Here is a 16,846-nt window from a genome sequence, read left to right as displayed (position 1 = left end):
ACAGCTCAAAATGCACTGTTGCTACTGTAGTAATAAACAGATATCTTGAATGTGATTTACAGCATTTGAAGGCCTACAGCTGGAAAAGACCACTGTCAATTCAAAGAGCCATAAATGACATGTCATACTGATTATCTTTATTAATGCCTTGGTTAATTACACCACACATGTACACATTCACTTTCAGCGAAAAAGAATATAGCAGATCCCTGCATATTGCAAAAATCACTCAAGATAGTTCAAGAAAATACTGAAATTGGAAAAGTTCTAAGCACTTTACAGAAATACAGTTTTGTTGATTTCTTGTTTGAATTAATTATAATTTCTGATAAATGTCACCTCAATCAGTTAAGTATACAAACCAACTTAAATCTCACAAATGTCACCCATAATAAGGTCAATTAAAGTCTAATGCAGTTATAAGAAAATATGGTTCATGTCAGAATAAAGCAGGCTCAAAAGAACTGGACAGGTGGCCTAAGTAAGTGAAGGAGGCTTCACAGCCAAAGAGGACTGTGACAATCTACTGCTACTCAGCTCTAGCCAACTGTTGTCTTGAGGAAATACAGACAAAAATCAATAACAATAATAAAAATAAATACTCTGCTATCTAACAAAGTAAGTCTGTGGGGCTAGTTTTGGTATGACTACCAGTTTGCTCTTTCATGAAGTTCTTTAAGGACTGGCGGTGAAACTGGGCCTATTTTACTGCTGGACCCCAAGATACTCATGAAAACCTGTTCCTTTCAAATGTAGTAGTTTTTCTCCCTAAATCTTTTGAGCACTGTGCATGCTGTGAACTCTTTATGAAGAACTTATCTGCATTTTCATTGAACAATGCTTTCATCTTTCTTCCCCACTGGTTAATGTTTGTTCAAGTAATGACAAATGAACAAATTAACCCAAATGTCAAAACATATTAACAAAAAATTCATTTCTAAGCAAAGATTTGAAACAACTTCAAATATCCATTCCAATGCCCTCTTTCTTTAAAAGGAAATGTAAGTTAACTAACAATCTAATTTAATTTAGTTTTTTTCCTTATCTTCATTCTAATACAAAAAATTCAAATCACCAGGTAACTTTTTTGGATTCTAATCCAAAAAAACTACTTTCCACCAAAAAACTATGCTTCATTTTCTCAAAAAGAGGAGTTATACTGATTTCTATGCATACGGACAAATGATATTCTCCATTTATGTTTCTTGATAGCAATCTGGAACCTCAATTCCTTGGAACCTCTAGGAATCAAAATAATGTTATGATGCCTCTTTCCAGGAAAACGCACAGAGCCCAAAACTTTTGTATGCAATTTCACAAGATTCAGAGTACCCCAGGATCTCCAGTGGATCCATCCACCCCAAGTTAAGAACTCTAGTGCTTAAAACGAGGTTTGTTTCTATTATGAAATGCTATGTATCTTTTAAAGATAGCCTTCCTTAGTAAGACCTTTAGCTCTGAGATTAATTGGTCAAGCAACTTCCCTTTACAACTGTCTCTATTTCCTAGCAGCCATCCTGACAGCTGACAGAAAATTGAGAATTTCTTACCTCAGAGAAATTAACAGCCAAGGGAACGATTCCAGCCACGTAACATCCCACCAACATAGCCAGAGACAGCAGACTAATGGAAATGAAATCATCCATTCTGTCCTTTATTTACCCACCGCCACCAGACTACAAATTTTCAGTGGCTTCAAAGGGTCCTTAGGTTCTTAAACGCGTGTGGTGATTCCAAGAGAACAAGTGGACTTTCCAGCTCTTTCGTCCTCCCCACCAGAAGATGTGTTCAGGAAACCCCTTTCTCTGGAACGCACCTGGAAATAGCCCCTTTTTGCTGATATTAGCACCAGAGAGAACTTTTAGCAATCTGAGGTCCCAGCCCCTGCGTTTTCAGATGCCAGTCACTGGATTCCCTACGGTTAACAGTTAAAAGGTATGCGAAAGAGCGATTTCTTCAGTCTTCGGAACTGTGGCACAATGGGCACACTCCCTCTACAACGTCCCAGGTGGCAGCAGGAAAAGGAGGAAAACACAAGCAAACTTGTTCGTTCTCCCGGCGCCCCTACGTCCCTGGGGCAGTACCCCCCAGGCTGGGACCAGCCCACCAGTCTCGGCAAACTCTCCTCCGAGTCTAGAATGGGGAAGGAGTCCTGCAGGTCTCTAACGATGGGCTCAGGGGTTCAGCAGCGAAGCTGATACGAAGCTGTCTCTGCTCTATACCCGATGCTGCCCATATTACTCCACTCCGCTGGGCCTTGACCCGGAGCCACCGATACTACAGCTGCCATGGCCGCCAAGTGGCACCTCTTCATTACATCCACTTCCGGATTGCTTCACCGCCCCCTCCTTTAGAAGAGTACTTCCGGGTTACAACCGACCTATGGCCCGGGATTCTTATGCTACCGCCATTTTTGAGTAGGGCTAATGAAAGATATCTGGTTGTCAGAGTCTATCTTTGTGTTCACTGTAGCCATATGCCTGATAACGAGAGTATGGAAGATTATGTCTTGAGAAGAAATGATATTTTGCAAGTTCCAAAGCAATTCCCTGTGTATCGCATCGCCCTTATTCAAGATGGCTGAGACAGAGTCAGTATCCGCTCTAGCTGCCGGAAATGTGTGCGCCTCCATGGTCCAAAAGGCTCTTTCGCGGTGCGTTTCTGACGACTTCCGGCGGCTCCTCTCGCGGGGATTGGCTGTTGGCGGCGTTGCGGCTAAGCTCGTGTGCGGCGGCGGTGTCGGCAGCGGCTGCAGCGAGAGAGTTTGGCGCGATGGTGAGAAAGGCCTCAGCGGCTCCCCGATCCCCCGGCCTCCGGGGCGATCCCAGCCCTGTACATCTTTTCCCCAGCCCATCCAGCGCGAGCTTGCAGCTCCCCGGCCCACCAGCTTGTTACTGGACCCTTCCCCTTCCCGCCGCGGAGACGCTTGGCCTGGCACTAGGCCCCGGAGCCCGGGTCCGCCCTGCGTTTGCGCGCCCGCTTGCGGGCTTCCGCGAGGCGTGCGGTGTGGAGGATGCGCTTTCTCCCAGTTGCTGCTTGGCAGAGGGCGGCGTGGGGATACTGCTCTTTCCCTCCAGACTCTCTGGCCCAGTGTAGGAACAATGGCCGAGGGATGTCTGACAAACCTCTTTCCAAAGCTGACAGATTCAGTGTGCTGCACCCAGCGTGTGGGCCGGGAGGGGTCGTCTTCGCTTTGTAGTGTGCTTTCTCAACTATTCTCTTTTGTTTTGCTGTGCTCTGTCTTTAAATATACGTATAACATCTTTTCTCTTTCCCAAGACCCCAGATGCCTGATCTGGCGTTTCTCCCAGCCCTCAATCCTGTTCGTACTCATTCTCTTGGGACCGAAAGCTGAAAAGATAGGCTCAGCTGAGGGTCCAGCTTCCTTCGAATCTGATCGGGGTGGTAGTGGAGTGAGTGGGTATTTTGTTTGTATTTCTTATTTTATTCCACCAAAAAGGAGATGCTCCACAGGGATTACGAGGAATCATGGTTACTTCCATACTTCAGCTTTCGTTTTCTGATTGCTGCAGTTACTGTTAACAAGTTACGCAGCTGTTGTTAGCAAGGAACTTTTTGAGGTTGTACTTTTCTGAATTGAGATGTTTCAGTGTTTGACCCAACAGGGTTTCCCAGAGGGGACTAGGAATTGGAAAACTGGGTTTCCAGTTCTTGTTTTGTCATAACTAGCAACGTGACCTTGGACAAGTCTTTTTACCTCTGAGTTTCCTTCTTTCTCTGCCTTTTATGTCACTATTTGGTATTGTGTTACAATTCTTAGATTAAAATGTGAGGAAGTGAGAGCAATTAATAACCCATTCTCGTTAGGCAAATACCAGTGATAATTCCTTCTGCGTCCAAGTAGCGTTAAAAATTAGATTTTGTATATAACACAATTATTGGTTCAGTAGTCTTAAATACTTTTGCTTTATTAAAGATAAAAGCTTTAGGTGTGGGTTTTTGTGGGTTTTTTGGTAGTTTGGGAGAAGCATTTGAAGCTAATGGGCAAATCGTATGTATTCTTCTGTAGCAGTAGAATGATTCTTAGAATTCATGTGTGTGAGACTTAAAAAGTTAGTAAGGCAAGATTAGCTATTCATTAAAGTGATTCACTTGTGCCTGGTAATCAGAAAGAATAAGGATTTTATTAAGGTAATTCTGCATACCTTTTCCTGATTTAGGTTTTGCAATTTTATTTTTCTGTTGTGAGAAATTTAAGTATGTATGTATTTGCCTATATGTACTTATATTTTGCATATATATTTGTTTTTTAATAAAACCAAACGGCTTTGAAAATAGCTCCAGTAAGAAGAAAGTGATCAAAACTGATTAGCGAAGTTTTATGACCTTAAAATGTTAATAGGAAAGCACTGCCACTTAAAAATAATACTCGTTTAGATTACAGATTTGTAAATTTAGTCATTTTTTGTTCTTAGTTTTTAATCCTCATCTTTGGGTAGTAAGTATTGAAAATAGTGAGCTTTGTCAGAGGTTCATTTTAAGACTAGATGTAAAAAGTAGTGTACTGAATAGCCATTTCCATATCTTTATTCTCTCAAGTAAATTAGTCCCTTAATTTGCATTGGAATGAGAACAAAATTAATATAGTAGCAACTGGTGTGGGTAATGTACAGAGTCCCTACTGCAGGACTTCTAGTGTAGTTTCTATAAAATTATTTTCTTGTCAACATATGACCCATCGAAACTGCTGTTTTTTGAGTAGGTGACTTAGAAAAAATTCTGTATAACAAATAACTAATAAAATGCTTTCTCTGGTTTATAATGCCTATTTAACAAAGGCCTTGACTGTTCAGGTCATTATAGGTAAGAATTACCCTTAATCTCTTGTCACCAACATCTATTTTTATCTCAGATCCTCTCAAACTTTTTATCAGAATGGATTAGTTCTTGATGGGGAGGGAGGAATGTGAGCAATTTCTTTGCTTTTTATATAGTGTTCAGAGTATTGGGGTTTTTTGGTGCTTATTCAGAAACTCTAGACCTCAACTATTCAGTTCCAATATCTTGATGGTTGAAAAGTCTAATGATTTCAAAACAGTTTGGGAGACCTGTCATAAAGGATCTTTTTGGACAGTAGCACAGTAAAAGAAAAGAATGTGAATAGTTTGAGGGTTGAGTTTACCGTAAGGTTGCATCATACTTATATTTAATTAATCGACCTTACACATTTGGCAAAAGATTGGAAGGGGCCATAATTTCAATAGACCAATAGTCTGGACACATTTTTGATTGTCACAGTTTTGCCCAGGAGGGGGCAGGGGTTCAAGTGCTACTAGTATTTAGTGGGAATAGGCCAGGGATGCTTCTAAACGTCCTGCAGTGCACAGGACTACCTCTATAAGGAGGACCCTTCAAGCCCAAATTGTAAAAGTGCAGAGAGTGAAAAACTGTGAAATAGACCCACTAACAAAAACATGCCCCCCACTGAGCATGATGAAGTGGAAGATGTTAAGTCTATTTGCTGTTCTTTAGGCATATTCACAGTTGTCACGGTGTGATCATCTCACTATTTCGTGTGATTCTAGTGTTTAAAAATATGTGGTTTTGAGAAAGCGTAGCCTCTGAAGGTGAGTCATCTACTGGGTGAATAGTTAATGGTTTTTCTAGGGTAATGTTAACTATATATTAATTTTATACTGCCCATTTATCTTCTGCCTTCATGTTGGAGTCTAAGCCCTGGATAAGTTGTGACTCCACTGTTATGCTAAGGTTGGAAAAAAAACATAAATCAGATCCAGTGCTTATAGTCATTAATAGTGTTTCCCTTTTTCTTCTTTTTATCAGCCTACATAGGAGTTTTTTATTAAGGGACTTAATAGGGCTAGAGATAGAAAGTGACCAGTGGGATAGAAAACCAAAGTGGGTTTAAGATCTAGTTGGGGAGGAAGATGGGAAAGAAAAAAACAGTACAAGGTAGCTTATGCTGGAATGCTTACAGGCAGTAAATACAAGTTGGAGAAAGCAGCCCTTAAGGACTGGAAGACCTTACAGAGACTTTACAGATAAGCTGTCTGCCCACGTTCTGACACCATGCTTGCACAAAGACATAAATGTAGGATGAGCACCCTAATTAATAGTGTTTTAATAACCAATGATCATTGTGTCATGACTGGGGGTTTTCTCTCACTATGAATTTCTCAAATATGAGTTAGAAACTTATGTTGAAATCACTTTTCCCCCTACAGTCTCACACCATTTTGCTGGTACAGCCTACCAAGAGGCCAGAAGGCAGAACTTATGCTGACTATGAATCTGTGAATGAATGCATGGAAGGTGAGTTTAAACACTAATCAAGGGTTTCTATTTTTGTTTTCCTGATCTTCACTATTAGAACATGTCTCTTTTAGGAACTGGGCTTGTTTTTCCTCCACATTTCTTGAATAATAAATTTGAGCAGGGAAGGAAGACATTAAGGAGCATATTTATTGAATATTGAAACATTGATTATATATATTATCATTCTGCAAGTATTTTTTTATTCAGCTCATGGTTACAATGAATGACTCTCTGAAGCCTCCCTTTGTTATGTTGATAGTCCATTATTTGTTATGTAAATATCTTACAGTTATTCCTTGTGTATTCTGGTTAAACTCAAGCACTATAGAGTTAAGACAGGCTCTAGGGATACCTTCAGAACCTATTAGTCTGCAGTCTGCTCATTGAACAAATAAACATTAAAAGCTGTTGAGGTTTGGTTACACTCCATCAGAGTGTTAGGAAATAAAAATTAGCTCAGAGAATAAAGGCAAATGGAACCAAATAAGTATAATTTATTGTGCATTTGATAAGCTGACACCACCCTGAAGGGAACTGTTAGCCCTTAATGTGTCTTTACTCAGTAAACCATTAGATGAGAGCACGTAGATTGGATCATCACAAATTGGATTCATCCTTACATTTAATCATTATATCAAGTAAACCAGTTGTGCACATCTTGCACCCTTTTTAGCAAATTATCGATTCTTCACTTCTTCCTACAAAGATTTTACATTCACTGTTTTTGCTGCTGGGCATGTCTCTGAATTTGTTGATCATCCAAAGCTAACTGGGTTAGCCTTAGAGTCTGTCCTTGTAAAGCCAACAATGGGTAGATCTGTGGGGAAAAACTACTGGTAATAATTAGAGACGTCTTCTAGGTAGTTGGCACCATGCCTTTCCGATTGCAGGTTCTCTTTAAAAGAAGAGCAGCTCTTCTTCTTCCCTCATTTCAGGACCCTTCCTCTGCTGACTGTTAGGGTAGACTTTGTGCACGTGCTGCATTGGCACGTTAGTGCCTTACCTGGGTTATCACGTTTGGTCTTTGATTCTGCAGTACTCTGCCAACCTCTGCTGATTTTAGTAAGGCCTAACTTTTTCTTTTTAATTAATACACTTTATTTCTAGAGCAGTTTAAGGTTTACAGAAAAACTGAACAGAAAATACACGAGTTCCCGTGTACTTCCTTTCCGTACCTCCAAGGTTTCCCCATTAATAACACCTTACATTGGTGTGGTACGTCTGTTACAGTTGATGAACCCAGTTTTTTTGTTTTGTTTTGTATTTTAAGGATTAATTATTTGAGAGAGAAAGAGCGCATGAGCGCATACAGGCACAAGTGGGGGGTGGTGTAGAGGGAGAAGCAGACTCCCTGCTGAGGAGGGAGCCGGATGCAGAGCTTGATCCCAGGACCCTGAGATCATGACCTAAGCCGAAGGCAAGATGCTTAACCAGCTGAGCCACTCAGGTGCCACAATGAACCCAGTATTGATATGTTGATACATTATTATTACTAACTAAAGTCTACTATTAACTAAAATCTATTATTATTAATTAAAGCTTATATTGGCCTCATTCTTTGTGTTGTACAGTTCTGTGGGTTTTACCAAATACATAACATCATATATCCATTGGTATAGTATCATACAGAATAGTTTTCACTTACCTAAAAATCCGTGTGCTCCACCTGTTCATTCCTCCTCCCCACTTCACCCTTTGCCCCGACAACTATTGGTCTTACTGTCACCTCCATAGTTTTGCCTTTTCCAGAATGTCATAGAGTTGGAATCATTACCATATGTAGCCCTTTCAGACTCGCTTGTTTCACTCAGAAATATGCATTTGAGGTTCTTCCATGTCTTTTTAATTAATAGATTTAGTGTTTTTAGAGTAGTCGTAGGTTTACAGGAGAATTGATTGAAAAGTACAGAGAATTCCAGCACGCCCCTTCTTCCCTACCCTGTCCTTCCAGTTTCCCCTGCTACTTACATCCTGTATTAGTGTGATACATTAGTTACCATTGTAGAACCAATACTGATACATTATTATTGACTAAAGCCCATAGTTTACATTAGAGTTCAGTCTTTGCTTTGGACATTTTAGGAGTTTGGCTTATATAATGACAGGTATCTACCATTTACTGCCCTAAGAATCTCTAGTGCTTCACCTGTTCTCGCCCCAAGCTGCTGGCAACCACTGATCTTTTTAATGTCTCCATAGCATCACCTTTTCAAAAATCTCATGTAGCTGAAATTATACAGTATATGGCTTTTTCAGGTTGGCACTTTCACAAAACGGTGTTTTTTTGTTTGTTTTTTAAAGATTTTATTTATTTGAGAGAGCACAAGGAGGGGGAGGGGCAGAGGGAGAGAGACAGGCAGACTCCCCGCTGAGCAGAGATCTCCGAAGTCAGAAATTTCACTGATTGAGCCACCCAGGCGCCCCCAAAAGAGTGTGCTTTTAAGAGTCTTCAATATTGGGGCGCCTGGGTGGCACAGCGGTTAAGCGTCTGCCTTCGGCTCAGGGCGTGATCCCGGCATTCTGGGATCGAGCCCCACATCAGGCTCCTCTGCTATGAGCCTGCTTCTTCCTCTCCCACTCCCCCTGCTTGTGTTCCCTCTCTCGCTGGCTGTCTCTCTCTATCTAATAAATAAATAAAATCTTAAAAAAAAAAAAAAAAAGAGTCTTCAATATCTTTCCATGGCCTGATACCTCATTTCTTTTTATTGCTGAGTAATCCATCATTTGGATATACTGCAGTTTGGTTATCCATTTACCTGCTGAAGAATTGCTTCCGGGTATTGGCAGTTCCGATAAGGCTGCTATAAACATTTGAGTGCAGGTTTCTGTGTGGACGTGTTTTCAGCCCCTTTGGGTAAATACTAAGGACTGTGATTGTTGCATCATATGTAAGATCGTGTTTAGCTTTGTAAAAAGCTGACAAACTGTCTTCAGATGTGGCCGTACCGTTTTGCATTCTCACCAGTAATGAGTGGGAATTCCTGCTGCTGCACATCCTTCGCAGCATTTGGTGCTGTCCGTGGTTTGGATTTCTGTCATCCTAACAGGTACATAGCGATATCTCGTTTTACTTTGTAGTTTTCCAACGACATGATGTTGAGTATCTTTTCATCATGCTTATTTGTCACCTGTATATCTTCCTTGGTGAGGTATCTGTTCGGATCCCTTGCCCGCTTTTTAATTGAGGTGGTTTTTTTTAATTGTTGAGTTTTAGGAGTTCTTTGTATATTTTGGATGCTTGTCCTTTATCAGATACATGTTTTGCAGAGATTTTCTCCCAGTCTGTGGCTTGTCTTTTCACTTTCTTGATAGTGCCCTTTGAAGCACAAAAGGTTTAAGTTTTGATGAACTCCGGTTTATTTTTTTCTTCTCATGGTTTTGGTGCCATATCTGAGAATCCATTGCCTTGTTCAAAGTCATGAAAATTTGTGCCTGTATTTTCTTCCAAGTGTGTTATAGTTTGGGCTCTTACATTTAGGTCTCTGGCCACTTATGATGTGAAGTGTGGGCCCAACTTTATTCTTTCGTTTGTGACTCTCCAGTTGTCCTAGCACCATTTGTTGGAAAGACTGTTCTTTCTTCATCAAGTTTTGTCTTTGTATCCTGGTCAAAAAGCAATTGACCATAAATGTGAGGGTTTGTCTGTGGATCCTCTTTTCTATTCCGTTGATCTGTATAGCCATACTGATGTAGAAGCAGTACCACACTGTCTTTGTTGGTGTAGTTTCGTAGTAAGTTTTGAAATTGGTAAGTGTGAGTCTTCCAGCTTTGTTCTTTTTCAAGATCTTTTGGGTTATCCTGGGCCTCTTGTATTTTCGTATCAAATTTAAGATCAGCTTGTCAATTTCTACAAAACTAGGTTGGATTTTTGATAGGGATTTCATTGAATTTACAGATCATTTTGGGGGTCATTACCATCTTTTTTTTAAAGATTTATTTACTTGCGAGAGAGAGAGTATGAGCAGGAGGGGGGAAGCAGACTCCCCGCTGAGCTGGGAGCCTAATGAGGGGCTCAGATCTCAGGACCCTGAGATCATGACCTGAGCCAAAATCAGGAGTTGGTTGCTTAACTGACTGAGCCACCCAGGTGCCCCTGGGGAGCATTACCATTTTAATATTAAGTCTCCTGATCATGAACATGAGATCTTTCATTTATTTAAATTTTTACTTTCAGTGACATTTTGTAGTTTTCAGTGTACGTTCTATGCTTTTTTTTTTTTAATTAATTCCTAAGAATTTTATTTTTTGATGCTGTAGTACATGGACCTGTTAATTTCAGATTGTTTATTGTTGGGGTATAGAAATACAGTTGAATTTTCTGTATTAACTCATATCCTGCAATTCTGCGGCAGTCATTTATTAGTTCTAATGGTTTTGTGCGTGTGCGTGCGTGTGTGTGTGTGTGTGTGTGTGTGTGTGGTTTCCTTAGAATGTTCTGTATACAAGATGGTGTCCTCTGTGCAGAGAGATAGTTGCACTTCTTTTTTTTCCAGTCTGAATGCCTGTTGTTTCTTTGTCTTGTCAAATCACCCTGGCCAGAACCTCCAGTAAAATGTTGACTACAGATGACAAGAGTAGATAGTCTAGTGTTCTACAGGAATACTCTGAGTGGGAAAGTATCCAGTCTTTCACCTTTAAGTATGATGGTAGCAGTGGGTCAGTGCCTTTTTAAGATACATGGTGAATACATTTTCCTGATTTTTGTTGCCTTTCTACTTTGACCTTTCTGTTCAATAACTCATGAGTGATACTCTCTGATCACATTGTGATGTATCAGTACCAGTCAAAAACCCTAACTCAGCTTTTCATAGATCTGTAGTTGAATATCACTTACTTCTTTTTTCTTTTTTGAATATTACTTTCTATTGGGAAATTTACGAATTTAGAGTTACAGGAAGGACCTGAGTGTAGAGGATAGGACATGCTTTCCCAGATGATGTTTACTCACTTGTTCATTCATCATAGCGGCATTAAAAGCATTTGACAGTGGGAGTGGACAGAAAAGGTTATGTTTCCATTGTGTGGGAAAAGAGGAGTAGGTCAATGAATAAAAAATAATGTGCTCTTTAGATAATTATGTTAATGTGTGCTTGCTATCAGTGATTTTGTTCGTTTTATTGTCTTTTGATGACTTACATTTGAGTGCTTACATGCTCTTACCGGTGCTAATGCTTTTATACGCATCATTTCACATAACCTTCAGCATAGCTCCATCAAGAATATTGTTGTCCTTACCATTTGACAAGTAGGGTTCTGGGGATGGAGTCATTAGTAAAGGACAGAACTAGAATTCAAGCCTCTGAATCCAGAGTCCAGCCTTTTAAGATATTTTATGACAATCTCTTTCTCCGTGCCAGTTTTGTTTTTGCATTGTATCAAAATTTGAAAGCAGGATAGAAGAAGCCTCTATTTGTCGTCCATTATTCCCAAATGTGGTGTTTTTCTGAGGCTTTAGGAATATTTGTTTATTGAAAAACCTGGTAAGACCCACACTGTCATCACTTGTTTGAACTCTCGTATGACAAGTCTTTAAAGTTCTTTTTGACCTACCTGGTGACTTGAAGTAATCATTTTATTTTATTTTTAAGGCATAAAATACTTAACATTCTGGCGAATATATAAAATTAAAAGAAATTTGCTAGTGACAAACGTTAAAACAAAAAGTGACCAACTTACTGTTTTTTTCCCCAGACCAACTTTATAAAAATAAAATACTGTGGGGCTGCCTGACTGGCTCAGTCACTGGAGCACGTGACTTTCAATCTCAGGGTTCTAGGCTCAAGCCTCACATTGGATGTAGAGATTAGTTTTAAAAATTAAATCCTTAAAAAAATTAAAGTATTATGGCATTGCTATATATATGTTATATATATGCTATTCATATCTAAAGTTTATACAATTGTAAGATCTTGGTTTTTCTCCTCTCTTAGGCGTTTGTAAAATGTATGAAGAACATCTGAAGAGAATGAATCCCAACAGCCCCTCTATCACATACGATATCAGTCAGTTGTTTGATTTTATTGACGATCTGGCAGACCTCAGCTGCCTTGTGTAAGTATGAGCCACCATGTCTTCTAAGATGTATTTTTCTGTTGTTTATCCAGGTGTTTGAGGTGATTTATGGTATTGGGAGCTCACTCTATGCCTGACACTGATCTTTGCATTTTTTTTTTTTTTAAGATTTTATTTATTTATTTGACAGAGAGAGAGAGCCAGCGAGAGAGGGAACACAAGCAGGGGGAGTGGGAGAGGAAGAAGCAGGCTCCCAGCGGAGGAGCCTGATGTGGGGCTCGATCCCATAACGCCGGGATCACGCCCTGAGCCGAAGGCAGACGCTTAACCGCTGTGCCACCCAGGCGCCCCTGATCTTTGCATTTTGACTACTGTGTAGTAATATTTCATCTACATATGGCTCATAAGTTAATTTGGCAACATAACGGTAAAGGCACAGGAAAAGCTTGAGAATTTTGCTAAGATGGCAGAGTATGCATAATTAGTATGCAGAGAGAATTCTGTGAAGTTCAAAGTGTTGATCTGGGTTTCTTAAACCAAAGTTGTTTGTTTTTTGCTTTTGTTTGTGTGTGTGTGTGTTTTCCCTCAAAGTCTTTGTCCTAAAGCAATTGGCTTTGGGTTAAAACTAAGATGATTCTGTTTTCATGACAAAGGAAAATGAGAGTACCTTATAATGAGATGATCTTCAGTCATCAGGTGCTTGAATATGATATGCCAGATACTGTCCTAGAAGTAAATATGTTTCTGAAAAATTTATATGTCCTACTCACAGGCACTTCCTGTGACTCCTGGATTATGACCGGGGCCAGGCCCGGACTTGCTGTTTCACCAAAGATTCCTGTTGAACACTTGTATTTTCTCGGAATATTCGAGTTTTACTTTCCTAACTCAAAACATTCCAGTGATTCAGGTCTGGTCTTTAATGAAGTATGTTAATAAGAAAGTTTTGTGTGTTTTTTTTTTTAATGGGTTTTTTTTGTTGTTGTTTTTAAAGATTTTATTTGAGAGAGAGCACGCGTGAGAGCACGAAAGTTTTGTTGGGGTGCCTGGGTGGCTTAGTTGGTTAAGCATCGGACTCTTGATTTTGTCTCAGGTCATGATCTCAGGGTCTTGGGATTGAGCCCTGCGTTGGGCTCCATGCTTAGTGTGGACTCTGTTTGTCCCTCTCCCTCTGCCTGCCTCTCACCCTGCTTGTGTGCTCTTTCTGTGAAATAAATAAAATCTTTAAAAAAAATGGTATCTACTCGCAGGGTTGTAGTAAGGATTAAGTGAGTTGATCCAGGTAAGTACTCAATTGATAAATTAGATATTTTATCTTTCTAAAGTATCCCTAAGGTTTTTATTATTTTTTTTTTTTTTTAGGCAAAGTGCATCTTTGTCTCTCTTGGATGCCATGTAGTGTTTCTACCACGTGTTGCACGTGGCTTTAAAACACTGAAGTGAATTGTATTTGTGCAATCTCTGGTTACTTATTGTCTGCTTTTTTTATACTCTAACCTTAGTATTTTACCCCAAAAATGATTTTATTGCTTAACCAACGAGATTTCAGTGGTAGGTCGCCTGGAATGTTTGTACTATTGAGTCTTCTAAAGATATGTTGAGTGGTTGGCTATTCAGTGATACCTTGGTCTCAGACGCCTGGAGTCCCACTGGAGTCTCATTGCTAATGCCGCCGGTCCTTGCTGTCCTGACCCTCCTCTTCTGATTGGAGCCATTTTGAAGCTTGTTACATCTTCCAGTAATTCTCTACCAGCCTCTAGCATGATTTTTTTTTTTTTAAAGATTTTATTTATTTATTCGACAGAGATAGAGACAGCCAGCGAGAGAGGGAACACAAGCAGGGGGAATGGGAGAAGAAGAAGCAGGCTCATAGTGGAGGAGCCTGATGTAGGGCTCGATCCCAGAACGCCGGGATCACGCCCTGAGCCGAAGGCAGACGCTTTACCGCTGTGCCACCCAGGCGCCCCTCTAGCGTGATTTATTTTAAAAAGCAAATCCTAGGGCACCCGGGTGCTTCAGTCAGTTAAGTGTCTGCCCTTGGCTTAGGTCGTGATCCCAGGGCCCTGGCATCGAGCCCCGTGTTGGGCTCCGTGCTCACCGGGGAGTCTGTTCTCCTCCCTCTGCCCCCCCCCCCAGCACTCGCTCTCTCTCAAAGAAATAAATAAAATCTTAAAAAAAAAAAGGCGCAAATCCTGAAATATAGGCTAAAAGATTTCTTTAACACTGTACGGGGCAGAAATCTTTGTGGTAGTAACATGGTTTTTTTTTTAAGGATTTTTTAGTTAATTCTAAATAAATTTAGCAAATCTCAAGTTTGTACCAGTGTTTGGTTTTATATTTTAATTACTAAAGAAACCATATCACTAGGGGAAAGAACACATGTTTTCTGGTCATACTTTGCCAAGAAGTAAGTGTGTAACACCTTGAGCATTTAACTTAAGATTTCTAGACGTTGGTTTCTTTTTCTGCTATAAGATTGTACTTGGTCTAAAGTTCCTATCGCTTAAAATCCAATGGTAATGTAAGCAGCTCTTTTATGTTTTCATTAAGTTCATGTATAAACATGTACACCAGTGCCATCATTGGGCAGTTACAATTCAGGGTTTGAAAAACACGATAGCGATCGACCATTATAACCTTGCTTCTACCTTTCTGTTCCTCAGTTACCGAGCTGATACCCAGACATACCAGCCCTATAACAAAGACTGGATTAAAGAGAAGATCTACGTGCTCCTCCGTCGGCAGGCCCAACAGGCCGGGAAATAGTTGAGTTGGAAGCAGTAGGGGAATGGGGGTGGGCTTGGAACACAGGTGTGTACAGCGTGCTGTAGTAGGAGTTTTGTATTATAGTAATCCTGTTTCCATTTTGGTATACTCTAGCCAGGATTGAATGTATTAGATGAAATGTGAGGATCTTGTTCAATCTGAAACCCCCATTGCTTCCTTCCCCCCCCTTTTTTTTTTTACTTAAACATTTTTATGGTAATTTAGATGGAAGTTGTCGGTTGATGTTGGTTCCAGTCCTTCAAACTGTTCATACCTGCTTTATAACATTCACTGTACTAACCCTTCTTCAGGTTGGGGTGGGGGGGGGTGGTGACAGTTCAGTTATGTCCTCAAGATAAAGTCTTAGTGAAAAAGGAATAAATGTTCTTTAGTTATATTTTCCCCTTGAGTGATTTTTTTTCCTGGTCTCTGAACATTGAATTTTCTTACAAAGCATTATCAGTTTCAAAACCGGTAGGCTACCACACAAAATTCAAAGAAAGCTTATGTATGTGTTGAATACATTTCACTGTGGTTTATGTGAGGCTAACAAGCTTTTACCTCATTTTCCCAGCCTTGTAAATGAATCTTGATTGTAGCTCTAAGGTTTGTACTTGCTATTGATGCAAACGTTATGAAAGATTTTTCTGGTGACATTTTCTGCAGCAGCAGCCAGCTTAGTTCCTTAGTTTTGGTCCTGTACTCTTTCTGGGAGTGCCCTTCTCCGAGCCTTCAGCAGTTGAACATGGTTTGCTACTCCTGTATGAAAGCTCTAAGGGTGACGGAAAGACCACAGAAAAGGACAAGATAATCTTGCTTTTAATGGAAAGAGTGTTGATCACACTGTGACTCGAACATACAGTGTACTGTACCTCCAGTCATCCCAAGTGTGCACGCGTTCCCTGATTGTGCCGTTCGCACACTTCACCAACAGCCAGGATCTTTCTACACTCTAAGGTGGGCAGGTTTTTTGGAGGCTTGTGACCAGCTTTCCCCATGTCCCTGGCCTACTCCCACATTAGAGCCTTAACTATTCTTCCTATTTTTATGCAGAATGAGATTCTGAGTTAGTAGTTACATTTGCTCACTTCGTCTGTGGAATAGTTATCTATTAATGGACTGTCATCACTGTATCAAAGGATCATTAAAATTAGGGTGCCTTGGGGTGCCCGGGTGGCTCAGTCGGTTAAGTGTCTGCCTTCGCCTCAGGTCATGATCCCGGGGTCCTGGGATCAAGCCCCGCATCGGGCTACCTGTTCAGCAGGGAGTCTGCTTCTCCCTCTCCCTCTGCTCCTCCCCCCTGCTTATGGTCTCTCTCTCTCTCAAATAAATAAAATCTTTTAAAAAATAAAATTAGGGTGCCTTATTAAGTTAAGTATAGCTGTGGTTAATATTTCACTGAATCAGCTAGATTTTAAAGCTAAAATGTTCTCAGTGAAAGAGGAATAGATCCAAAAGTAAGATTGTGTTGCTTTTCATTTGGTCTGTCCTGCCAGCATCATTTTATTTCTATAACAGATGGGATCTTCAATTTTTGAAAAATATTCTAGAGCACATCTGGGGGGAATGCGACCCCTTGATACTCAGATACAATACAGTTTCTAATATTGGGCTTAGAAAGGAAAATATGATTTTCTAAGGAAAGTGGAAAACATCTGGGTCCTAGATGTTGGGTGGTGAGAGCAAAGGGGAAGGGAGCAGTGTTTCAGATCATATTTTATAAGGCTTAAGGAAGAATAAATGTGGCTTATAATAATATATATATATAAGG

The 16,846-nt window shown here is 40.2% G+C and overlaps 2 protein-coding genes across 3 annotated transcripts in view; one reads left to right on the top strand and one right to left on the bottom strand.

Moving 5' to 3' along the window:
• SLC39A9 (solute carrier family 39 member 9) overlaps nucleotides 1-2,330 on the bottom strand; it is a 52,812-nt gene extending 50,482 nt beyond the window's left edge. The window contains exon 1 of the mRNA XM_045807950.2: nucleotides 1,551-2,330. Within this exon, the coding sequence (XP_045663906.1) occupies nucleotides 1,551-1,646 (96 nt within the window). The 5' untranslated portion in view covers nucleotides 1,647-2,330. The remainder of the gene's footprint in view (nucleotides 1-1,550) is intronic.
• A 286-nt stretch (nucleotides 2,331-2,616) lies between these two features.
• ERH (ERH mRNA splicing and mitosis factor) lies at nucleotides 2,617-15,472 on the top strand. Of its 2 annotated transcripts, none has more exons than XM_045807951.2 (4): nucleotides 2,617-2,775; nucleotides 6,207-6,294; nucleotides 12,228-12,348; nucleotides 14,973-15,472. In XM_045807951.2, exons 1-4 carry the CDS (start codon nucleotides 2,617-2,619, stop codon nucleotides 15,073-15,075), a joined length of 471 nt encoding a protein of 156 aa, XP_045663907.2. In that variant the 3' UTR covers nucleotides 15,076-15,472. The 2 variants fall into 2 exon arrangements, with proteins under 2 accessions (XP_045663907.2, XP_087712189.1); XM_087856063.1 differs by lacking the exon at nucleotides 2,617-2,775 and adding an exon at nucleotides 3,087-3,413.
• Nucleotides 15,473-16,846: the final 1,374 nt, after the last annotated feature.

This window comes from Ursus americanus, chromosome 26 (genome assembly GCF_024610735.1).
Source record: "Ursus americanus isolate L20-20 chromosome 26, mUrsAme1.1.p, whole genome shotgun sequence".
In the NCBI taxonomy this organism is placed as follows: Eukaryota; Metazoa; Chordata; class Mammalia; order Carnivora; family Ursidae; genus Ursus; species Ursus americanus.
Note: the sequence above shows the minus strand (reverse complement) of the source record. Positions and strands in the feature narration are given on the sequence as shown.

What these genes read in the sequence shown, in the direction of transcription:
- ERH (XM_087856063.1), top strand. Translation starts at nt 3,102, where the DNA reads ATGGCCGAGGGATGTCTGACAAACCTCTTTCCAAAGCTGACAGATTCA. An exon ending in CTGATCGGGGTGGTAGTGGA is followed by an intron (nt 3,414 to 6,206) that starts GTGAGTGGGTAT and finishes TTCCCCCTACAG; the next exon opens with TCTCACACCATTTTGCTGGT. An exon ending in TGTGAATGAATGCATGGAAG is followed by an intron (nt 6,295 to 12,227) that starts GTGAGTTTAAAC and finishes CTCCTCTCTTAG; the next exon opens with GCGTTTGTAAAATGTATGAA.